Source organism: Ciconia boyciana, chromosome 9 (genome assembly GCF_034638445.1).
Source record: "Ciconia boyciana chromosome 9, ASM3463844v1, whole genome shotgun sequence".
NCBI classification, from domain to species: domain Eukaryota; kingdom Metazoa; phylum Chordata; class Aves; order Ciconiiformes; family Ciconiidae; genus Ciconia; species Ciconia boyciana.
In genome coordinates, this window is record NC_132942.1 from 12,203,730 (window position 1) to 12,222,333 (window position 18,604).

The window sequence follows — 18,604 nt, forward strand, 5'->3', positions numbered from 1 at the left end:
TCCTCTAGAGGATGGCGATCCTAACTCCCCAAAACTGCCTTCTTACACAAGAGCCAGGCTTTATTTTCCAGAAACTTCAATGCCCTTTTTCCTCCAACGGAAATGCCAGTGACATGCTTCTTAGCGAAGGGAAACTATTTCAACACCAAGAAGAAGAAACAAATATTGATGAGTGTGCTGCGAGAAGCAGTGCTCTGACCAGGCTTCCCGAGCCCGATCGCTGCCTTCCAAAAATAGCAGCATTTTGGTGGGAATTTTCTGCAAGTGCAGCACGGCCAAACCGTTACGTCCAATTTTTCCAAGTTATGCCCTTTGCCAATTTGGCTTCCATTTTTCTGCCCCACTCCTTGCTGGCAGAAGTACTTGTACAGCAAAGGCTTTTCTGCTGTATTAATGTCAGGTGTGCTTTGCTTTTGCTGATGTTACAATGCAAGGACAAGCCAGAATCAGAAATCCCTCTATGGGAAATCCAGACAAGAACCTCTTGCTCAGAAAGGGGTGTAAATTATTTTCTTCACGCCAGTCAGCAAAAAGCAAAGCCCACTAAGCGCCTTTATGTTTCTAGAAAAGCCAGGAGGCTTCAAAAGTATGTTCACAGAACAAAGGGCTGCACTAAATGGACCTGACAGTCCCTGGAAGTGATTATGGTACCGTGACATTTCTAAATATGCCCATTAGCTACTTGGGGGTGGGGGTAAAGACAACTCTGTGGTCAAAGCCATTAGCTATGGGTGCATGAAAGACTCCCAGGGTCCCCTCAGGCTGGGTATTTTTGCAAGGCACATTAGGGTTCTTTTTTTCCCTGTAGCAGCAGCAAAGGGCAGCCACAAGCAATCCCCTGCACCACAAAGTTTGCAATGGACCACTACATCTGTTCCTCGGGCACACAAATGCTCAGCTGCACGTTGGGCTGGCAGGGCACACATCATGCCACAGAAATTCTGTCTTTAGGCAACCAGTCCTGAACATCACAGGAGGAAGCCAAGGCTGTCAACCAGCTTGATTTAACATGGGGAATTCAATTGTTATTTCTTTCTCTCTGGATGGCCCTTTGAGTTGCATGGGACAGGAAAAACAGTGTATGAGCAGTTCCTAGGGAGTCTCACACCACCCTCAGCCCTGTGCCATGCTAGCCAGACCCCTTCCAAAAACAAGCAGGCTGCTGCGGGGTTGCTCCTGGCAGAAGCTGTGCAAGCAGGGTTGCTTAGCTGAAGTCCCCCACTAATGCTTTCTGGAGGGAGAGAGAATGACTGAAGGGTTTAATACTCGCCGGGCACATTGGTAACAAACACAGATGTTTTAATGGACACGGTGCAGGCCAAGAACTTGCTATTGCTCAGATGGTTCAGGAGATAAGAGCTAAAGCACGTGTATGCTCACACATGTACTGGGAAAAAGCTCCTGCCATGCCAAAACCAGCATGATTTTTGCTGGAGTCCACTCGCCTACCTGGCAGAAAGGGGATAATCCTTTGCTTGGGGTCCTTCTGCCCTCCTTCCATTGGAAACTTGTCCAGCATTTGCATCTAGAAAAGGAAATGCAAGAGAGATGATTAAAGCCAGTGATTAACTTGCACGACACAAGGCCACTCTCCCCAGGAGGAGGAGAAGCCTGTTCTCCAAAACAGCAGTGTCCTAGACATCGTTCACAGCACCATCAGCCAGGGTACAGCGACCCGCAGCACTGAGGGAAGCACATCCAAAGCAGTGCCAGAAGCACAAGATCTTAGCGTCACCTCCACTATTTTCAAGACATTTCTCACCACCGATGTTGTTCATCACTATCATTCTGCTCAGCACGGGTGATTTATGTAAGCTGCATTTCTGCAACTATTAAGTTTCATCCTGATGGGCCTCGGTCACTAGATCTCAGAAGCTCCTCAAAAAAGGCATATTTTACGCTTATTAGCTCAAGCATAGCACAGCACTGACACAGTTCCTGGACTACAGCTGACTTGGACTCACAGCACCAACTCATGTTTGCCTGCAACAGGCCTTAAAGTTATACGTCAAGTTTGGGGAATGCTTTGTGCTACACAGGCTTTGAGGGATGAATGTTTTATGGGATCTTCAGCATTAAACAAATAATTTCCTGACTGATGCAACTGCACTTAGTACGGTTAGTCAGCAAAGAGAGGTGATAACCAGCTCCTGCTCTTGCTAGGTGCCTGCACCGGTGCTTCAGCACATGCACACAACTTCCTTGCATCTGCTATAATGCTTAATATCGATGCCCTGGCAGGATCCACGTTCTCAGTATTTCCTCTACTTGGTCTTGCTGGAAAATACCATTTGGATTGGGCTTTGCACTTTACACAGAGCAGAAGAGGAGAAAAAGCATGCCCAGCCATCCATCCAACCACTCATATACTCCCTCCTTTGGAAGGAAGGGGAGGGAGATACAAACTCTCCCTTGTTTTCTCTGGGGCATGGATGTGAGCTCTGTTTCGCATCACCTGAAGAGCTCCCTGGTCCCCAGGGTATTTTAAATGGGTCTTGCCCTCTCCTATTAGAGCTATCGCACTCTGCATAAATAATTAAGCACTTACGGAAGCACTGGAGACAACCTGCCCAGGAAGCGTCCTGAGCACCTACAAAGTCTAAACAGCCATTCTCCTCTGGCACAATTAATATTTAAAGTATTTCATGCAAAGAGGGAACTATGCAACCAGAGAGCCCGAGCCATTCATCCCACGAGAGGCACCTGCAGGCAGCCCTCGCCCAGCCTGGCAGGAGGATGGGCACCACTGAGCAGCCAGACGCCCATGCTCCCTCCTGTCTGCTGCTCCACCACGTAACATTGGGACCCCCTTCACCCCAGGGAGTCTGTGCAGGGCCAAACTCTGGGGTCCCAACACCCCTGGGGGATGTGTCCCACCTGGCTCCCTGGTTTTCATGGCTCTTGTTCTTTGGCACCTATTTTTCCACGTGCTTTTTACAGGAGGTCTCTGCTCCTAGCTAAGGGCTGGGGACTCCTCTACTGCTAGGCACAAGCTTGTTTAAAGTGCTGTAATGCTAAAGCTAAGCCCTTTTTGTTGATATAGCCCTCCACACCCCTGCACATGCAATACTTGCATTTTTTTTTTCTTGGATCTCAAATGCACCAGGATAAAATTCTTGAGGTTTGGTGGAGAGGGGGCAGAAGGAAGGAAGTATTTTTCCTACATTTTGAGAAGAAATAAAAACCTCCCCCAACACTCCCAAAGACAACAGGAAAGCCAAAAGAAGCTCTCAAATATTCTCTTCAAAATGAAAACAAGACATCTCAAAACCAGGATGACACTAAGCACAAACGGACCCTGTTTACAGCTTCTTCTCGAAACAAATTTTAAAGGGTTTACAACAAAGAAAATGAATCCAGACTCAGCAATAACTGGGGACTGCCGTGACGTTACCAGCAGCCACAAAGCGAGCCCGAGCACGGCTGAGGGAGGACTCGCCTCCCCGAGGCACTGCAGGCTCCCAGGGCAGCACCACTTCCCCAGCCTCTCTGGGCATGCAATTGCCTCCTGCTCTTCCCTCAATCCACAAAAATAAAGGATGACACCACATCCCCATTACCCTGCAAAACACCTATGTTGTGCCAAAACACAGCGGAGAGGTGCCTCTGGCCCTGCTCCTCCTGTGGGGAAGAGCTTGGGAAAGTTTGTGACTGGCAAAGGGTGAGCAAAACAAGTCGCAAGTGCTGCGCATCTGATTGCTGTTAAGCAACGCAATACTTGAGTCACTGGAAGCTTTCCCCTCGTCTCATTTTTGAACGCGAGCTGAGGATCTCTCGCTTCTGGGAGCACTGAGAGCCTCCAAGGCACAAATGGTGCAAGCTGTGTTTTCTCCCGTATGCACGTGCCTGGGCTGTGCCTCTGCCCAGATCTGCTCCCAACAACCATGTGATCCCACCAAACCCATCCAGAACTTCAGCCCAGAAGTTCCCCATTTCCTTTTTTGTGACTGAAAGTGCCCCTTGCAGTGGCTGCTCAGTGATCATGGGGTGGCGTGGGGACCCTCTCCCTGCAGCCACCCTGCTCCCCTCCAGCCCAGCCCAGAGCCCCCAGCATCACTCCAGCCTGAGCAGACCCTGCACTGCCACTGTGGGTTGGTACCTTTATGCCTATACTCACAAACTGCTATTTTTCTCTTGCTGGAGGGATGAAAAGAGGTTGCAAGGTGCCTGGAGTGCCCTCTGGCATGCACAGAAAGAGGAGAAGGTGGGGAAGGAGCAAGGCAGAGGGGTCAGTCCCATGTATCCCACCCAACCTGGCTACCACATCACGCAGCTCCAGAGAAGGCGGCAGCAAATACTCGTTCATCAGTTTTACTAGGCTTGAGCCTGTGGCTGAAGAACAGCTAAAAACCTACTCCAAAGAAAACAACCCCAGCGCCAGCTGTAACCATGGCAGGCAGTTTGCGTTTGCAAGATACAAGAGCACACATCTGCAGAAATCCTGTCCGTGGGTCACGAGCTGACAGTTCTTCCGTAGCACTACGCTCCATAAAGCTGCAGTGAGGAAAAGCACAGAGCAGCAATGGGAAAACGTCAGCTCCAGAGCTGAGAGATGCTCCAGAGACCCGGAGGAAGCCAGCTGACAGGTCTCTAGGATTTGAGGCTCCCTGTACCCTTTCTGGCCCATCTTGCTCCTGCTGATTTTGCAGGACAGGGACTACAGCACAGGTTGTTACAATGCTCTTCCCCAGGAAAACCAAGGAAAGCAGGCATAGCCCTAGAAAAGCGATGGAAAAAGAATAAAAGTGCAGCAACCCCACAAGCCCTGGGGGAGGGATGCACAGACAGGCATCAGAAGATGGTCTGCAGAAACAGAGACACGCCAGCAACAAGGCAAGGCAGGACAGGTTTCCTGGGAGAGCACGTTTCTCCCCAGCCTCGGCAGGGAAACGTGCTCCCCAGCAGGCAAGGAATTGTGGAAGGCAGGCGGTTGGCACGGGGAGACTCCCACAAATCATCTCAGCAGCAAGGGTTTCCATCCAAGCTCCAAACAAGACTGCTCACATCACATTCCCAGAAGGGAGGACTTGCCTGGCCATCCAAGTTCCCGGGGAGAGGGGGAGACGGGGCAGGCGAGAGGCAGACAGACACACAGCCCGTCGGAGCACAGCTATCCCTGCCGAGCACGGGAGAGCACGGAGAGGCCAAGAGCCAGTCTGGCTCTCAGCAATACACTCAGCCAGGTCAGGGAGAAAAAATGAAGGGGAAAAAAGAAACAATAACCCTATTGTTTCTCCCCTTCCAAGATTATTTTAAAGTATTTGTGACAGAATCTTAAAAAAAAAAAAACAAACTGGAGTGGATGCAGTTTAAAGCATTTCAGTGTGCTTTTATTATGCAGGAAGCTGTTGTCTCACACTTTTCACCAATTCCTTTGCAGTAATGCTGGACGGGAGGGTGATCACATGGCTGCCGGGCCCTGGCTCCCTAAGCCAGGACCGGGGCACAGATACCCCAGCGGTGTATCTGACCGGCAGCGGGGCTCCCCCCAGCCACACGTCAGGATAGGGCACAGAGCCATGTTTATCCTGCTATTTCTCCACCACCAATTTATCTTATCAGTTAGCTGGTTTTCTTTTAACCCAGAAATGCCTGGGCAGTGAGCCTTTCTGGAGTGAGCCACGGCTGAAGGTCTACGCACACCGTGGGAGCACGCTGTCCCCATGGCCGAGCTGTCCCTCCACAGGGCAGGCGGTAACACCGGCGGGGCCACCTGGGGAGAGGGAGCCTGTCAAAAGCAGCGTTGTATCAACAGCGAACACACTGGCAGGCAGCTTCTTCATTAACAGGCAACTCATAAGATAATATCCTAATTGAATCAATTAAGAGTGCTGCAGGCTGCAGGGGATCCTAGGGAGAGGGGAATGTATGTGCTCAGCGGTATTCCCGGGAAGCAGAGCATTCAGGAAGGGCTTTGCCCAAATAAGATCTGAAGGTGTAATGCCAGAGGGGTACACCATGCAGGCAGCGATACACCAGAGGGATATGTCTGCTGGAGGAGCAGGGCCCCAGGTCTAACAGGCTGCACACCGGGCCCTATCGCTTCCCAGCCAGAATCAAACTCCAAGAAGTCTCTGAAAAAAAAAAAAAAAAAAAATCCAAAACAACCTCAAGCCAAGTGCCAGTAGGTAATAAGGTCTGTCATCACTTTGCTTCTTCTCTGCTTTCCACAATAGAGTGGAAAAGTTTTCCCCTCTAAAATATAAAGGTGAGGAAAAAAACTTATTTTTCATTTAAATCTGATCTGGTGGAAAGAAAAATATCAGGGTGAAATGGTAAACACAGAGGTCCTGCATTCCCCCAATAACGATGAACCAGAAGGACACGGGATTACTCTTGCAGCAAGTCCTCTGCAGCCTGGAGGACCGTGGGATTTGCTTTTGTCAAGCTGCTCTAAAGCCCACGCTCTCCATTACTGAGTGTTAGGGCTTGCATGGCACATACCAGGGCTGCAGAAGAGAAAGCAAGTCTTTGCCAACTTATGGAGGGGATGGTGCACATCACCGAACAGCAAGATATACTAGCACAGGCTGGGGGGTGATGAAATACCCAGGCGAGGAGAACAAACTCTTCCACTCTTGCACAACACCAGGAGCCAATGTCGGAGCCAGGCTGTAAGCCGTAATCCCAGGCAAGGAGCGAGGGAAGTTCCCCCTTCTCTTATCAACAGAATTTGCTTTGGCTACGTGATGGAGGTTCAGCATAAAACCACATTCCTCCTCCTTGGTCTAGCAAGCAAGAGCTGACCTAACCCATTCCTCCACCAGACACGTCCGTTATCCAGAGCAGAGAAGTGAGCTTTTGACACCACCCGAGGGGAAAAGGGGAAAAAAAAGTTCAACAAAAGGCTTCAGAGGCCGGCTGAGTGTGCGGTGGCAGAATCACAGGAGACTCTTTGTGAGTGCAACAGCCTCCCTGCTGAGAGAAAGCAGCAGCTTGCCATGGGGGAAAGATGGGTCGGAGCCAAGCCTGCTCTCATCCCACACTCCGAAACGCCCCATCAGCCCTGTCCCTTGTGAGAAGGGGAATGCTGCAGGCAGCCGGGCACACCATGTGCCTTGCTGTCCCCGTGGCAGCGAACTCCAGAGGGGATGTTCAGATGCGCTGCTCACCCTCCATGCGCTGAGCAGGGCATTAGTCAGGTCTCCTCTTACAGGAAGAAGAGTCCTCCAAGGGTCAGCATCCCACTGATCTCCAAATGCAATGGGAAATAGATGCAGGTCCAGCAACTGCCTGCCGTCACGGCAGCACCTCGGCTGCACGGGGACATGATGAGGGACACAGCTGTGTGCTGAGAACCAGAGACTGTGCAAAGGGGCTCCTGCAGATCAAAGCACCGTCGTGCCCTGGAGCCAGCTGGTTCGGGGGACATCTGCCAAGCAGATAGTCTGGGAAGGAGAACGACATCTGGCAGCAGCTCACAGGCTACTGATGTTTAGTCTCTCTGCAATCCTACGAGAGGCACCTTCCCTGCATCCATGTGGACTGTCTATAAGGAAACGGGGTGAAAACACAACAGCCCAGAAGACAGAAGGACCAACGTGGAGCAAGCTCACATCCCCGGTGTGGCGATACTGAGCTCAGGAGGTCAAGCCTGGGGAAGGACTCACTCTACTGGTGCGGCACCACATACTGCCCATTCAATGGCCAAAGCGAGTAGGTTGTTCAAAGGCAGTAATGGGAGCTGAAGGGCAGCACAACTGAGCAGTTTCTTGATGACCACAGTTTCTCCCCAGTCCCTGCTTTTCTGGTGCAAGAGATGAGTTCAAGGGCATTTTACACATTACCAGCCAGAAGCAATCCTGACCTCCTCAGCACTAGGAAATGGCATCACAGAGGCTGGATTGTGAAAACCTGATGGAAAAGTTTAAGCGTCGCTCAGCAATAGACAAAAAAGAATTAACTGAGGTCAGAGAAAAAAAGGGCTACACAAATTGGCAGCAGCTGCCACTGCAAGAGAAATTTCCTATGAAATCACAGGAAGCATTAGACAGAGGGAGACATTGGTGCCTGTGAACAGCTTGCTGGCATGGAGAGGGCAGTGGGTGCAGGGCTGAGCAGGATGCATCCCTCTGCCCGTGCTGCCCCCCCCCCAGCCCTGGGCAGCCCCAGGGCCGAGGCACCACCAGGTCTGTGCTACCCCAGGTGCTCACCCATAAACCACACAGACCAAACCTGGGGAGCTGACGGGCTCTGCCAGCACGTGGGGGCTTGGAGGATGTGGCAGCTTCACATCCACAGGTTTGATCCGAGTGCAACGGTCCTCCAAAAGCAACCAGGCAAAAAGCTTCCACTGCCCAGAATGGGAGATGTTTCCAGCTAGAGCACCCGCTGATTCTCCGAGTGGAAACCTCAGCGGTGCTCAGCTACCGCTTAAGCAATCAAGACCATGACAGGCACCACATGCTCACCAGGACTGCTGGGATTCCCAGCAAAGGCGGCACTTGGCCCCAAGCGTCTAACCCCTAAAAGCCTGTATTAACCTCGGTGTAAGGAGCCTCCTGTTTTATCATCCAGCCATCAAACTTAAACCCCCAGAAATCACTAGAAGATTACCATGTTTGTTTATTAGTGATTGGAGGATGGGAGTTTCTAGTTGCCGATATCACCATTGAAACCAACGCCATGTGCTAATTGCAGCAGATGGGCAAGAGAGTCATGGAAGGAGAAAGATAAATACCCTCATCTCCAGATATCTCTCTCTCTGGTCAAGCCAGGCCCTGCTTCCCACAGAGATTTCTATGTCTGTTCTGTGCTCATCTACAAAGCGCATTTCCAAGAGCATTAAAAAAAAATCATGTTTTAAGACATTTGAAGGCTATATGTTTTCAAAAGCAACAAGTAGCTCCAGGTGCCCACTCAAAGGCACCCAGAAAGGAACCAGAGGGCAGACAAAGCTTCGTGTTCCCCAAACCCAGCTCCAGTAAGGCATCAGGTGAGACACCCCAAGATGGTGGGATCCAGAATCACCACCCATTTTTGGATGGCCCAAACAACTCCTGAAAAGCACTGCTTGCTTTCCCTCCTTTTGTGAGCCTGTCAAGAATATATTTGGGAGAGACTAAGGAGAGAGTTTAGTGTTTAAAAAAAGAAAAAAGAACCCTCAAATTTGGAGAAGAGCACCAAGCAATCTCCATTAACACAGCCTCCTCACGGAGCTGCTGATCCCTCTGTCTTCTTGGGTGATTAAAATATATCGCTTTTTATGTTTGATTTATTGGTTCTGAATCCTGGAAGTCATCATTCTCTTTAGAGTGCTTTACTAATCCATTTTCCACTTAATTTCTGATAATTGCAGCCTCTGGATGGCATTAGGCCGGGTAGGCAGGTCCCAGACTGCACAGATGAGCACTGAAAGCTGCAGCACTCCATGCAGGCACCAGGAGCAGAGCATTATCACCACCAAACAACTCCTACAGCATCCATAATTCACCACGGTGACCTAGCCGTGGGAAATGACTCTTGCTGGTAGACATGTTTTGGAACAGAGCAGCAATACCCGGGGGTGACGCTGGTCTGTGCCGCTTCCTCTTCCCCATCCTGTCCATGGGAACGTCCCTCCAGCACAGCTGGGGCTGTGTCACACTGGGAAGTACCCTTGGAAAGGAGCCTCGTTACGGGAGCAGGGAAGAGCTGTGCCACCTGCCCCAGCCTGGTGCCAAAGACCACAGAACCACCAGCACAACCATCACTGGAGCTGTCACGGCAGCAGCCATAGGGAAGGCTGCACAGACGATTCACGTTCACCCACATCCTCCTCTCTAGCATCCCAAAGTAGACATGCTCGGAAGAGTGGGAAGTCATGAGATTTAGTTTCTGTTGTGGAAAGGGAAACAACGGTGGAGAAATACCAACACATTTGCCCTATTTCATGTGTTGAGCAGCGGAGGTGCAACAAGGGGGAGGGCCATGCTCAAATACTCCAACCAGATCTAGTTTCACATCTAACACGGTGCTTCACACCAAGAGGCAACCTTCAGTCAAGTGTTTCAGTGACGGGTCACAGAGAGACTTTACGCACATGCCACCCCATTCTGAGCTGCACGCTTGCAAAAACTTTGGGATGACTTGTCCCTAGCTTCTCCCCCAAAGAGCTCATGATCTGATTTCTCTTCAACGCCTCCTTTCCCAGAAACCTTCCCCACTCCAGATCAGAAGCAGCAGACCAGTGTACATTCCTTCCCTGAAATTAATGCAAAGTTTTAAATCTGTGGCAGGCCCAAATGTGACGAGACAAAGGAGGAGGCATTTGAGCTACAGGCAGGGCTGCAAAAGCTGCAGTCCTACCACGTGGGAGAGCACTGCTTGTTCAGAAATACGCACCTCATGACCCTCCTCTTGCATCAGACTTTTTGAAGATCTGTTTTCCCTGCTGCTCCTTCCCCAAACACAAACCCCACCTTCCAAGTGAGTACAGTCAGCAGAAAGGCCAATGTGGAGAGATTTTTGTCTCTGCGCAAGGGAGGATTTCATTCTGCTTGGGTTCATGGTGGTGTCCATCAAGAGCAGCTCCATGGCAGCCAGTGCAATTACACAGGTGGAAAGCGAGACACTGCAAACCTGTGAGGTTTAACTGCCAAAGCCAGGGTCTCCGTATGAAACAGATATGCCTTAGTCCTTAGCCTGACCATGCTCCTTTCCACCTTCTCCCACCTGACAATAAAACTCTCGGTCTAGCAGAGACAGAAGCTGATGGAACCCTGGAGCCCCGGGCAGACGGTCCCATGGACAGCATGAACCAGCCGAGCTCCTGTGTGAACCCACCAGCATCCCCACCCTGCCTCCTTCTGCACCTGCCCTTGTATTCCTCCATTTATAGAAAGGGTGGGATTTAAAGACGCCAAGTTCAGTGGTGCCCAAAAACCCAAGGTGGGCAGGCAGTCTGCAGACAGCGCATACCCACAGCCACTGCGGTGAAGCACCGGGGCAGGTGCAGGAGCCTGGCACTGCCACCACCCGCATGATGGCAGGAGAGGACTTGGAGCACTTCTGAGGTCAGACAGTCCTTGCCAGAGGGCTAGAGCTCGCCAAGAAACTCTGCTGATTGCAAAACCAGAACGCTGCCATTAAGCGATGTCTGATGGAGGAAACCAGCCCTCGCGGCTTATGGAGGAGTTAATGCACTTAACAGGGAAGGGTTGAGTGAGCGCTGAGCAGCAGAGCTGGGGTATGGGGAGCCCCGCGGGGAGCCTTTGGGACTGCATAAAGCACAATGCAATGCAACTCCAAGGGGAACGCCATCCTAACCCAGGATATTCGCCCTTTGCCAGGGCCTGGAGCCAGCAAACACAGAGGTACCACGGAGGAGCCCCAGCAGCAGGCAAAGTGCAGCAACCCTGCTGCTTTCTGTGCATTTAAACATGAGAACGCAAATTTCACAGAAAATTCAGCCCAAACCACATAACTTGAACTGAACCTGCATTTTTAAGATCCAACCAGGATAGAGGGAGATAGAGCAATGCCAAGGTTTTCTGGCATAACTAAACCTCTAAGGAGCACGAATCTTGACAGCACCCTAATCTTAGAGCTCTTCTCTAAGTGTAATCTCACCACAGAGATAAGAAGAGAGAAAACCTGAAAAGCCTCTGGCCAAATTCACTGACTGATAAAAAGCCACCACTGTTTTGGGGCTCAAAGCAGCCACCTGTTGGCAGGTGGGAAGCAGCCGCCCCCCAAACAGAAACCTCAGCCCCCTGGGAACTTTCCAATGGGACTTTTTTATTTCCTGGAGGTGGGCGGAGGGGGGGGAGGAGGGGAACTGGAAAATGCTGATTTGCCAAGAAGAAAGATCAGCAGACGAGTATCCATTTCAATTAACATTTCAATTTGAATGGTAAAACCTAACTGCTAAAATGAAAATATTTTTTTAATGTTTTAAGTGACTCATCAAGGGGAAAGCTTTTTTAAAAAAAATTAATAGTGAAAAACCAAGAGAACATTTTACACATACTGAACCTAGTTTCTTTCTTTGCTAAAATTTAAACGCTAACTTTCCTCCCAACTGAGGACGAGGAAAGCTCACCATTTTGAAGAGCTGCACAGCGTCCCAGGTGGCTTAGCACTCTGCATGGCCAAACACAAAGTCTTCTTCAGTGGCCATTTCATCAGCCATTTTCAGCATGTATGTGTGCAGTTAAAAAATACGGGATTGCAACTTTCTATTGACTGAGATTGGGTGAGAACTTCAAGATTTTGGGTCCTTACCAGAGATGCTGGTAGTTTTCACACCCTAGTGCTCCCCGGGACAGGAGAGGGGCAATGCCTGCTGCCAGCAACAGCTCTACAGGCAGAAATTCCCAGACAGGGAGGAAGACCCATAACTTAATTTTCTAAAAAACATTTCCTCCATTTTTCAGCAATATGTTTTCCTAAAAAAAAAAACAACCAACCAACAACCCAAAAAAACCCCAAAATGGCAGCTGCACTCTGCAAGGCTGAACACCTCGGCCAGCCCCCACTGACGGCCGTTGGGATGGCTCTGCAGTGCCTGGGGCAAGCTGTCCACCCACCCCAGAGTGAAGTTGCACAATATAGTTGAACCAACTGAACTTTTGCCTACAGCACAAGACAGGGAGACGTCTCACCTCCACCCTCCTCCTCCTCATTCCTGGCCCTCCCGGCGCCACTCCAAGCTCGAAGGGACGTGGGCTGGTTTGCTGCCAGCTTGGGGAGGGGAGATCAGCCCCAGAGGGGTCCCAAACCGTTCACGGAGGGAGGCATTTCTCAAAGTCTGCTACAACCAAATATCTTCTTCCTCTCCGAAAAGGTCAAGTACCAGACCACGGTTGATGGTAAATGATCAGCAAGCTGAGCTTGCAGAGGAAAATGGGAGCGCAAGGAATTCTCCGTAAGGTGCACAACAGGACCTTGTGTATTAAAATATACCTGGTTTGGCTAATTTAATATGGTATCAGCACTGAAAAATGGCATTCGAATGAAAGCTTTTTCTTGCCCAAACCCTAAATATTCTATCAAAGGCAGTATTAAAACAATAAATCCACCCACCTTAATTACACCTCCCAAACCTAATCTCCAAGATCTAATTTCCACCCTGCCAGGTAAAGACAGCCATAAACATAATTTGTAATTCACTGCTCAGTGACTCACCCCCATTGCAACGGCCTCAAGATATGGTACCAGTAAGGCAGAAAGGCTCAGTGAGGTGGAATTAAGACAGAGAAAACGCTAGCTCTCCTCATGCCGCCAGATCACAAGGGAGACCATTTTTCACGAAGGTTATTGCTCACATTGCAATCCTAGATAACACCAGAATATAAAAGTTACCATAAAACAAGGTGTAGAGCAGCATCCCACAGCCCAGGGCTGTGTGGGAGCCCTGAGGTGATGGGAAGACAAGCAGAAGGGGTGCCGTGCATCCAGCAGCACTGCAACACCCCCGCAGCGGTGGAGAAGCAAAGCCTCAGCCACTGGCAGGAAAACCACAGTCGCCACGGCACCACGGAGGGGACGGGCTGGCTGCCAGAGCCCTACAGCATCCACCCACTGGCACCATGTCATGTTTTCCCCTCTCCATTTTCTGGTTAACTAGGTCCCCCTCCCCGCTGCTGGCTGGCTGGAAGGCGTGAATCATGGAGGAAGGGCAGATCCTGCACACCCATCCTTCTCTCCCTGCGAGGTCTCCCCTAGTCCAGCCAACAGAGCAGCCTTGCTGCAGCTGGCACAGACCTGCCTTCCTCATCCATCCCTCAGGATGTCCAGGAAAAGTCTGTGCTGGATCCCAGGGATGGGAACAAGGAGCCAGGCAAGCCTCAGGGCAGAGAGCATATATGAGAAGGGAAAAAAACCATGCAAGGAAAGTAAGAGGAAAGGAGCATCACTTCTCAGATGGAGCAGAGTGCTGGGAAGGGAGAGCAGGCCGTTAAATTCTTCACTTGTCCCCAGGCCCACCGAGACCCCATTGCAGAGGTCCCCACCTCGCTTCACAAGGGGACTCCAAGACTGAAAGACGTCCTTCACCGAAAGCGCTTTCCACAGCCAGCGCAGGAGCGGTGATTTACAGCACCATGGTAGACCTGCGACAGCCTGATGTAATCAAATGAAAGGCACAGAAAAGAAGTGAGAAATCAAGACCACAGAAAAACACATCGTCCCTTCAGCTTTATCACCTCCCTCTGCAAGGGCAGGACAAGCCCAGAATCACCATCTCTGTCTCTCCCAGCTCTTATTTCCATCTCCCACTCACCATAAAACTGCAGATGCTTCCACTTCTTAGATGACCACAATATGTGTGTGGCACATGCTATGGTCAGTACTATATCGTATGGATTTAGTGATGCAAATGGGTCCTGGACATTTTACTGAAAATCCAGCACTCTGAGATACAGACTCCTTTGCACTGATTTACTGCTGTCAATCCTCAGCTCCTCCCCAGGCAGCATCAGTCAGCTTGGAATGGGCTTGTTTCAGATCCAGGGCTGCTGCTGCACGATATAAATTGCAGGTCGTTCCACCACAAAACTGAGCTGCATTAGATTGATTAAGAGCATGGCAGAGATGCTGGGGCTTGCATCAGCCCAGACTCATGCAAACCTCATCAAAACCCCCGGCCACAGCCGGCTCCAGGCAGGCACCCGCTGCGGGGCCCTGGGCACCTCCCCAGGGACCGACCCCATGGGCAGTGGCAGGAGAGGGGCCACCAGTGAGCTCCTGCCCTCCTGGGGATCCTGCTCAGCCCTCCCAGGAATGGGGCAGCTGAATTTCCAGGGCTTTTTTTATTAAGTAGCTGGGGAGTGGAAGGGCCTTAGCTCACCCTTGAGACAGGGAGAGGGGTGTAACCCCTTGTTTCATGTTACAGGACAACTTGTAAACACCACATTACCAAAAGCCTCACCGAATAAAACCATACCGGATTGCCAGCAAGAGATCTTAGCTCCATCCCCAAGGAGCTGAAACTGTTTTAACCTCCCCATCCTTCTGCCTCCCCCCTCCACAGGTTACACTCAGCACCGGCTCCCCTCCGGATTGCACCCACCAAGTGATGTTTTGCGTGGGACATACTTCCCCTAGGGCAGGGAAGCCAAGGCTGTGCATGCTGTCTCCTCTGGCTGCTCTGCCAGCTTTCCAGAGGGGAGGAGACCGGGGTGCCAACAGTGATGAATGAACAGAGCATGGGCTCAGGAGCCAGCCCTCCTTCGCCATGGGGCCACCACAGCAGCACCAGGCGATGAGCCTGGGAACAAGAAGGGACCATCTGATGGGAGCAGGCAGAAGTGAGAGCCAGGAGGTGAGCAGGAGCCCTCAGGGCTCACAGCAAACCAGCAAGAACCAAAATTGCTCGGGAGGATTGCAGAAACCTGGCGAGGATGCAGACACAGCCTATGGAGCTGCACGCTCAGAGCAAAAGGAAAGGGCAAATCCTGGCTACCAGCTTGGAATAAACCAAAAATTGAGTGCTGTTCCCAGCAGCTGCTCGAGAAAGGCTTTAGCTACAAGAATTGAAAATTATTTCCGCTGCAGACAAGCGCTGCCCAGTGCTGCCATGCTTGCCCCAGGTGTACGCTGGCCCTGGGAACTTTCATCTAACACCGACTCTCAGGGAGGATGGGCTGCCATTTCCCAGAGGCAGGCACGGCTTTCAGCAGCTTGCAGCCCCGCTCAGCTGCCAGGCACAGAACGCGGCCGCTAGTCAGGGTGCCAGCTAGAGACAATTATAACTCCACTGACCTGCCTTGGCGCTAGCACGCACGGGAATGCGCTGGCTCACGGCTGCCAAATGCTGGAAAGCTATAAATGGGAGACATTTGGAGAGAGAAAAAATTAAGAAGCCAACTTTTAACTAGGCTGAAGTGCATTGGACTGTACATGTTCTTTGTGGAGGGAGAGAGGAGGAGAATGATGAAGATCTTTTATGCACTGCTGGAAAAATACTGGCTGTTTCTTCTACAGACAGAGGTAGTCCTTATTTAATGGAAAGTGTTTCTTCTTCTCTCAAGTTCAATTACGGCAATTCACTATTTCTGTATTTCTGCATATGGTGCTTAAGCTCACGGCTCTCAGTGCAGTCTGGGCACAGAGGAAAAAAATAGTCACTGGTGCTTTGTAGCAGGAACCTCACCGTAGGAAGCTGTGGGTTTTTTCTTGTCCTTGGTCACGCAAGGGCCTGTCTTTCATGATCCAGCTGTCTAAAAGTGAGATCCTGGTGATTTATTTTTGTGGCGGGGTGAAACCACGAAGTACATTGCACACGCAACTGTGCAGAATTTTGCTGAAGTCCATAAACCCTGGAGAAAAAAGAAATCCCCAAAGTGTTGAAATAAGATTCCTGTTACGAAATAGCTATCAAAAGAGCCCTGTTTACAATCCCTGGACACAAAAAGACATCCATCTCCTGCAGCCCCAGCAGTCGAGCTGCCTTAGGGCTTTTTCGTCACAGAGGCTGCCAGGATCAGGCACGACCCAGAAGAGGGGTGAAATCCAAGTGGTGCCTCCACTTGCGTTCCCACCTGAAGGAGCCTTGTGCTGTTTGGGATGCATTATTCGGCACGCCTACCCCTTGCTTTCCACATCTGGAGAATTAAGATAACACTTGCTTCACCTTTGTGAACAATGTGCCCTGCCAGGAGTCCAGCTTAAAGAGCAGAGGAGGAGGAGGAGTGCAGGCAGAGGAAGGTGAGCACAGGGCTCGCAGTACTGGAAGCAACTCATGAGGCTCATTTTAATTTTTCAAGAGTCCAACTGCCTGAAACAGGCTGAGGAGAACAATTCTTCTCTGTGTGCCAGCTAGTGTCCTCTGAGCCCGTTTTAATATAGTGTTTTATTTAAAAACAGTCTGAATTACTAACTTTGAATTACTGAATAAATGAATTACTAACTTTTATATACTGACTTTCCCCCATCCCCATCTTTGCCTGGCGGCTGCATGTACACAACAGGTGAAGAACCCCCTCCAGAAGGGCTAATCCGTCTTCCACGTTGAGACAACATGCACAGACCATTGTCTTTTGCCAATTTTCTCATAAAAGTAGGCACCACTTCAACAGCCTATTTTTTTTGTGTTACACACAAAGCTGTTGGCCTGAGGGCTGCAGAACTCTCTCCAAGATGACATCGCTCCAGGTGGGTCAAAGCTGAAAGTTTCCAGCTAAGAACCTGAAGGATTTGTTAAACATGTGGACAAATGAGAGGACTGGGAAACACACTCAATGCGCATACAGAAAAGAGTGGGGGAGAGAGCCAGAGCCATTTTTAAGGTTGCTTAAAATTCTCAATTTTCCTGTCTCTGAATCGTGCAGCAAGCACGCTTACTCCAGCCTATGTCACATCTCCATCCCTTGGCTCAAAATTAAACCTCTGTGCAGAGGAGCAGCCACGCAGCATCACCCTCTCCTACGGCCTTCAGCTGGGACAAGGACTGAAGGAAAGGTTTCTGACTGCAAGGGGAAAAGTCCTGGGGTAACCTGTCCCCAAGGAGGGCACCCCTCAATGGCAGTTTGAGTTTTAAAGGCTTACAGCTGCCTGCCAGAGGAGAAGCTACTGCTTTAGTGATGAGAAGGCAGAACACGGCATGAATGGCAAAGCCTGCTCCAAGGGGGAGGTTTGAAACCCGGCTCCATCGCAGCTCTCAAGCAGCTCACTTTGTGACCGATCAGATCTGCTCCCAACTGCAGATACGCAAGCCTTGCTGTCCAGGACGCAAAACAAGACAGGACTGAAAAGACCCAGGCAAAGACTCCTGGTCGAGGAGAGGGTGGCTGCAGCCAAAAGGCAGAGGAGGACATGGAGCAGGGCTCCTGCCCGGGGAAAGCACGGGGGTCTTGTAATAGCGGGAAAGGTGTAAAAGGGTCAGGTTTGCATGTAAGGACATTTTAGGAGCACAGGAAGACAACAGTGGCTCTTGGTCACATGAAGACTTGAAACCACTACCATCGTGGCGGATGAGCTCATAATTACAGAGTGGGGAAAAAATGTTTCTTTTTGGGGGTTTCCATAAAAAACACAAAATACAAGCCAGTATCTGTTCTCTAACCAACAGTGTCACTCCTTACAGCCAATGGTCTCAAGAGGATCTTTCCAAGAGACTTGTTAACCTCCTCCCGAGTGATGCATCCAATGTGATCCAATGGAGCCCTGCAGTCACTGCATGGCTCTTCCCCTGCCAGCAGGGCTGGAAGCGTCTCTCAGGCACGCAAGACCCCAATCCTCTATCTCTGTCCACTGGAGACAGCCGCTCGCATATCTGATTACCAACTTCCATGCCAGCTAACATTTCCAGCATACCTGCCAGCCCCAATTAGTGTCCAGAATACAGCTGGCATCCTTGCAAGCATCAATCTTATTGCCTTTATTTCTTAGGAACAGCATCCAACTGCTCCCAATAGCTCACATCTGGCATACTGAGTGTTACGGAAGAGCCTCAATCCTATTCGAAGGAAATTATTCCACCAGCCAAGAGATTCATGCAAAACTGAGTTTAATATTTATAGTTACAAATTTGCTACAAATCATACAGCTACCTAAGGTTTCAAATGTTAGAATTACAATTTCATCTAGGGTTTGTTTTTTAATCCCTAAAAAGTTGCTCTTCTGTAAATTGCCATGTGACGGAAAATATTTATGAAAGCAAGGAGGAGAGATGGTAGGAATC

At 50.3% G+C, this 18,604-nt stretch overlaps 1 protein-coding gene across 1 annotated transcript in view; it reads right to left on the bottom strand.

The window, feature by feature from the left end:
* Positions 1-18,604, bottom strand: part of SH3PXD2B (SH3 and PX domains 2B) — a 79,513-nt gene that overhangs the window by 43,907 nt on the left and 17,002 nt on the right. Inside the window, exon 3 of the mRNA XM_072871813.1 lies at positions 1,450-1,525. Coding sequence (XP_072727914.1) covers positions 1,450-1,525 — 76 coding nt within the window. The remainder of the gene's footprint in view (positions 1-1,449; positions 1,526-18,604) is intronic.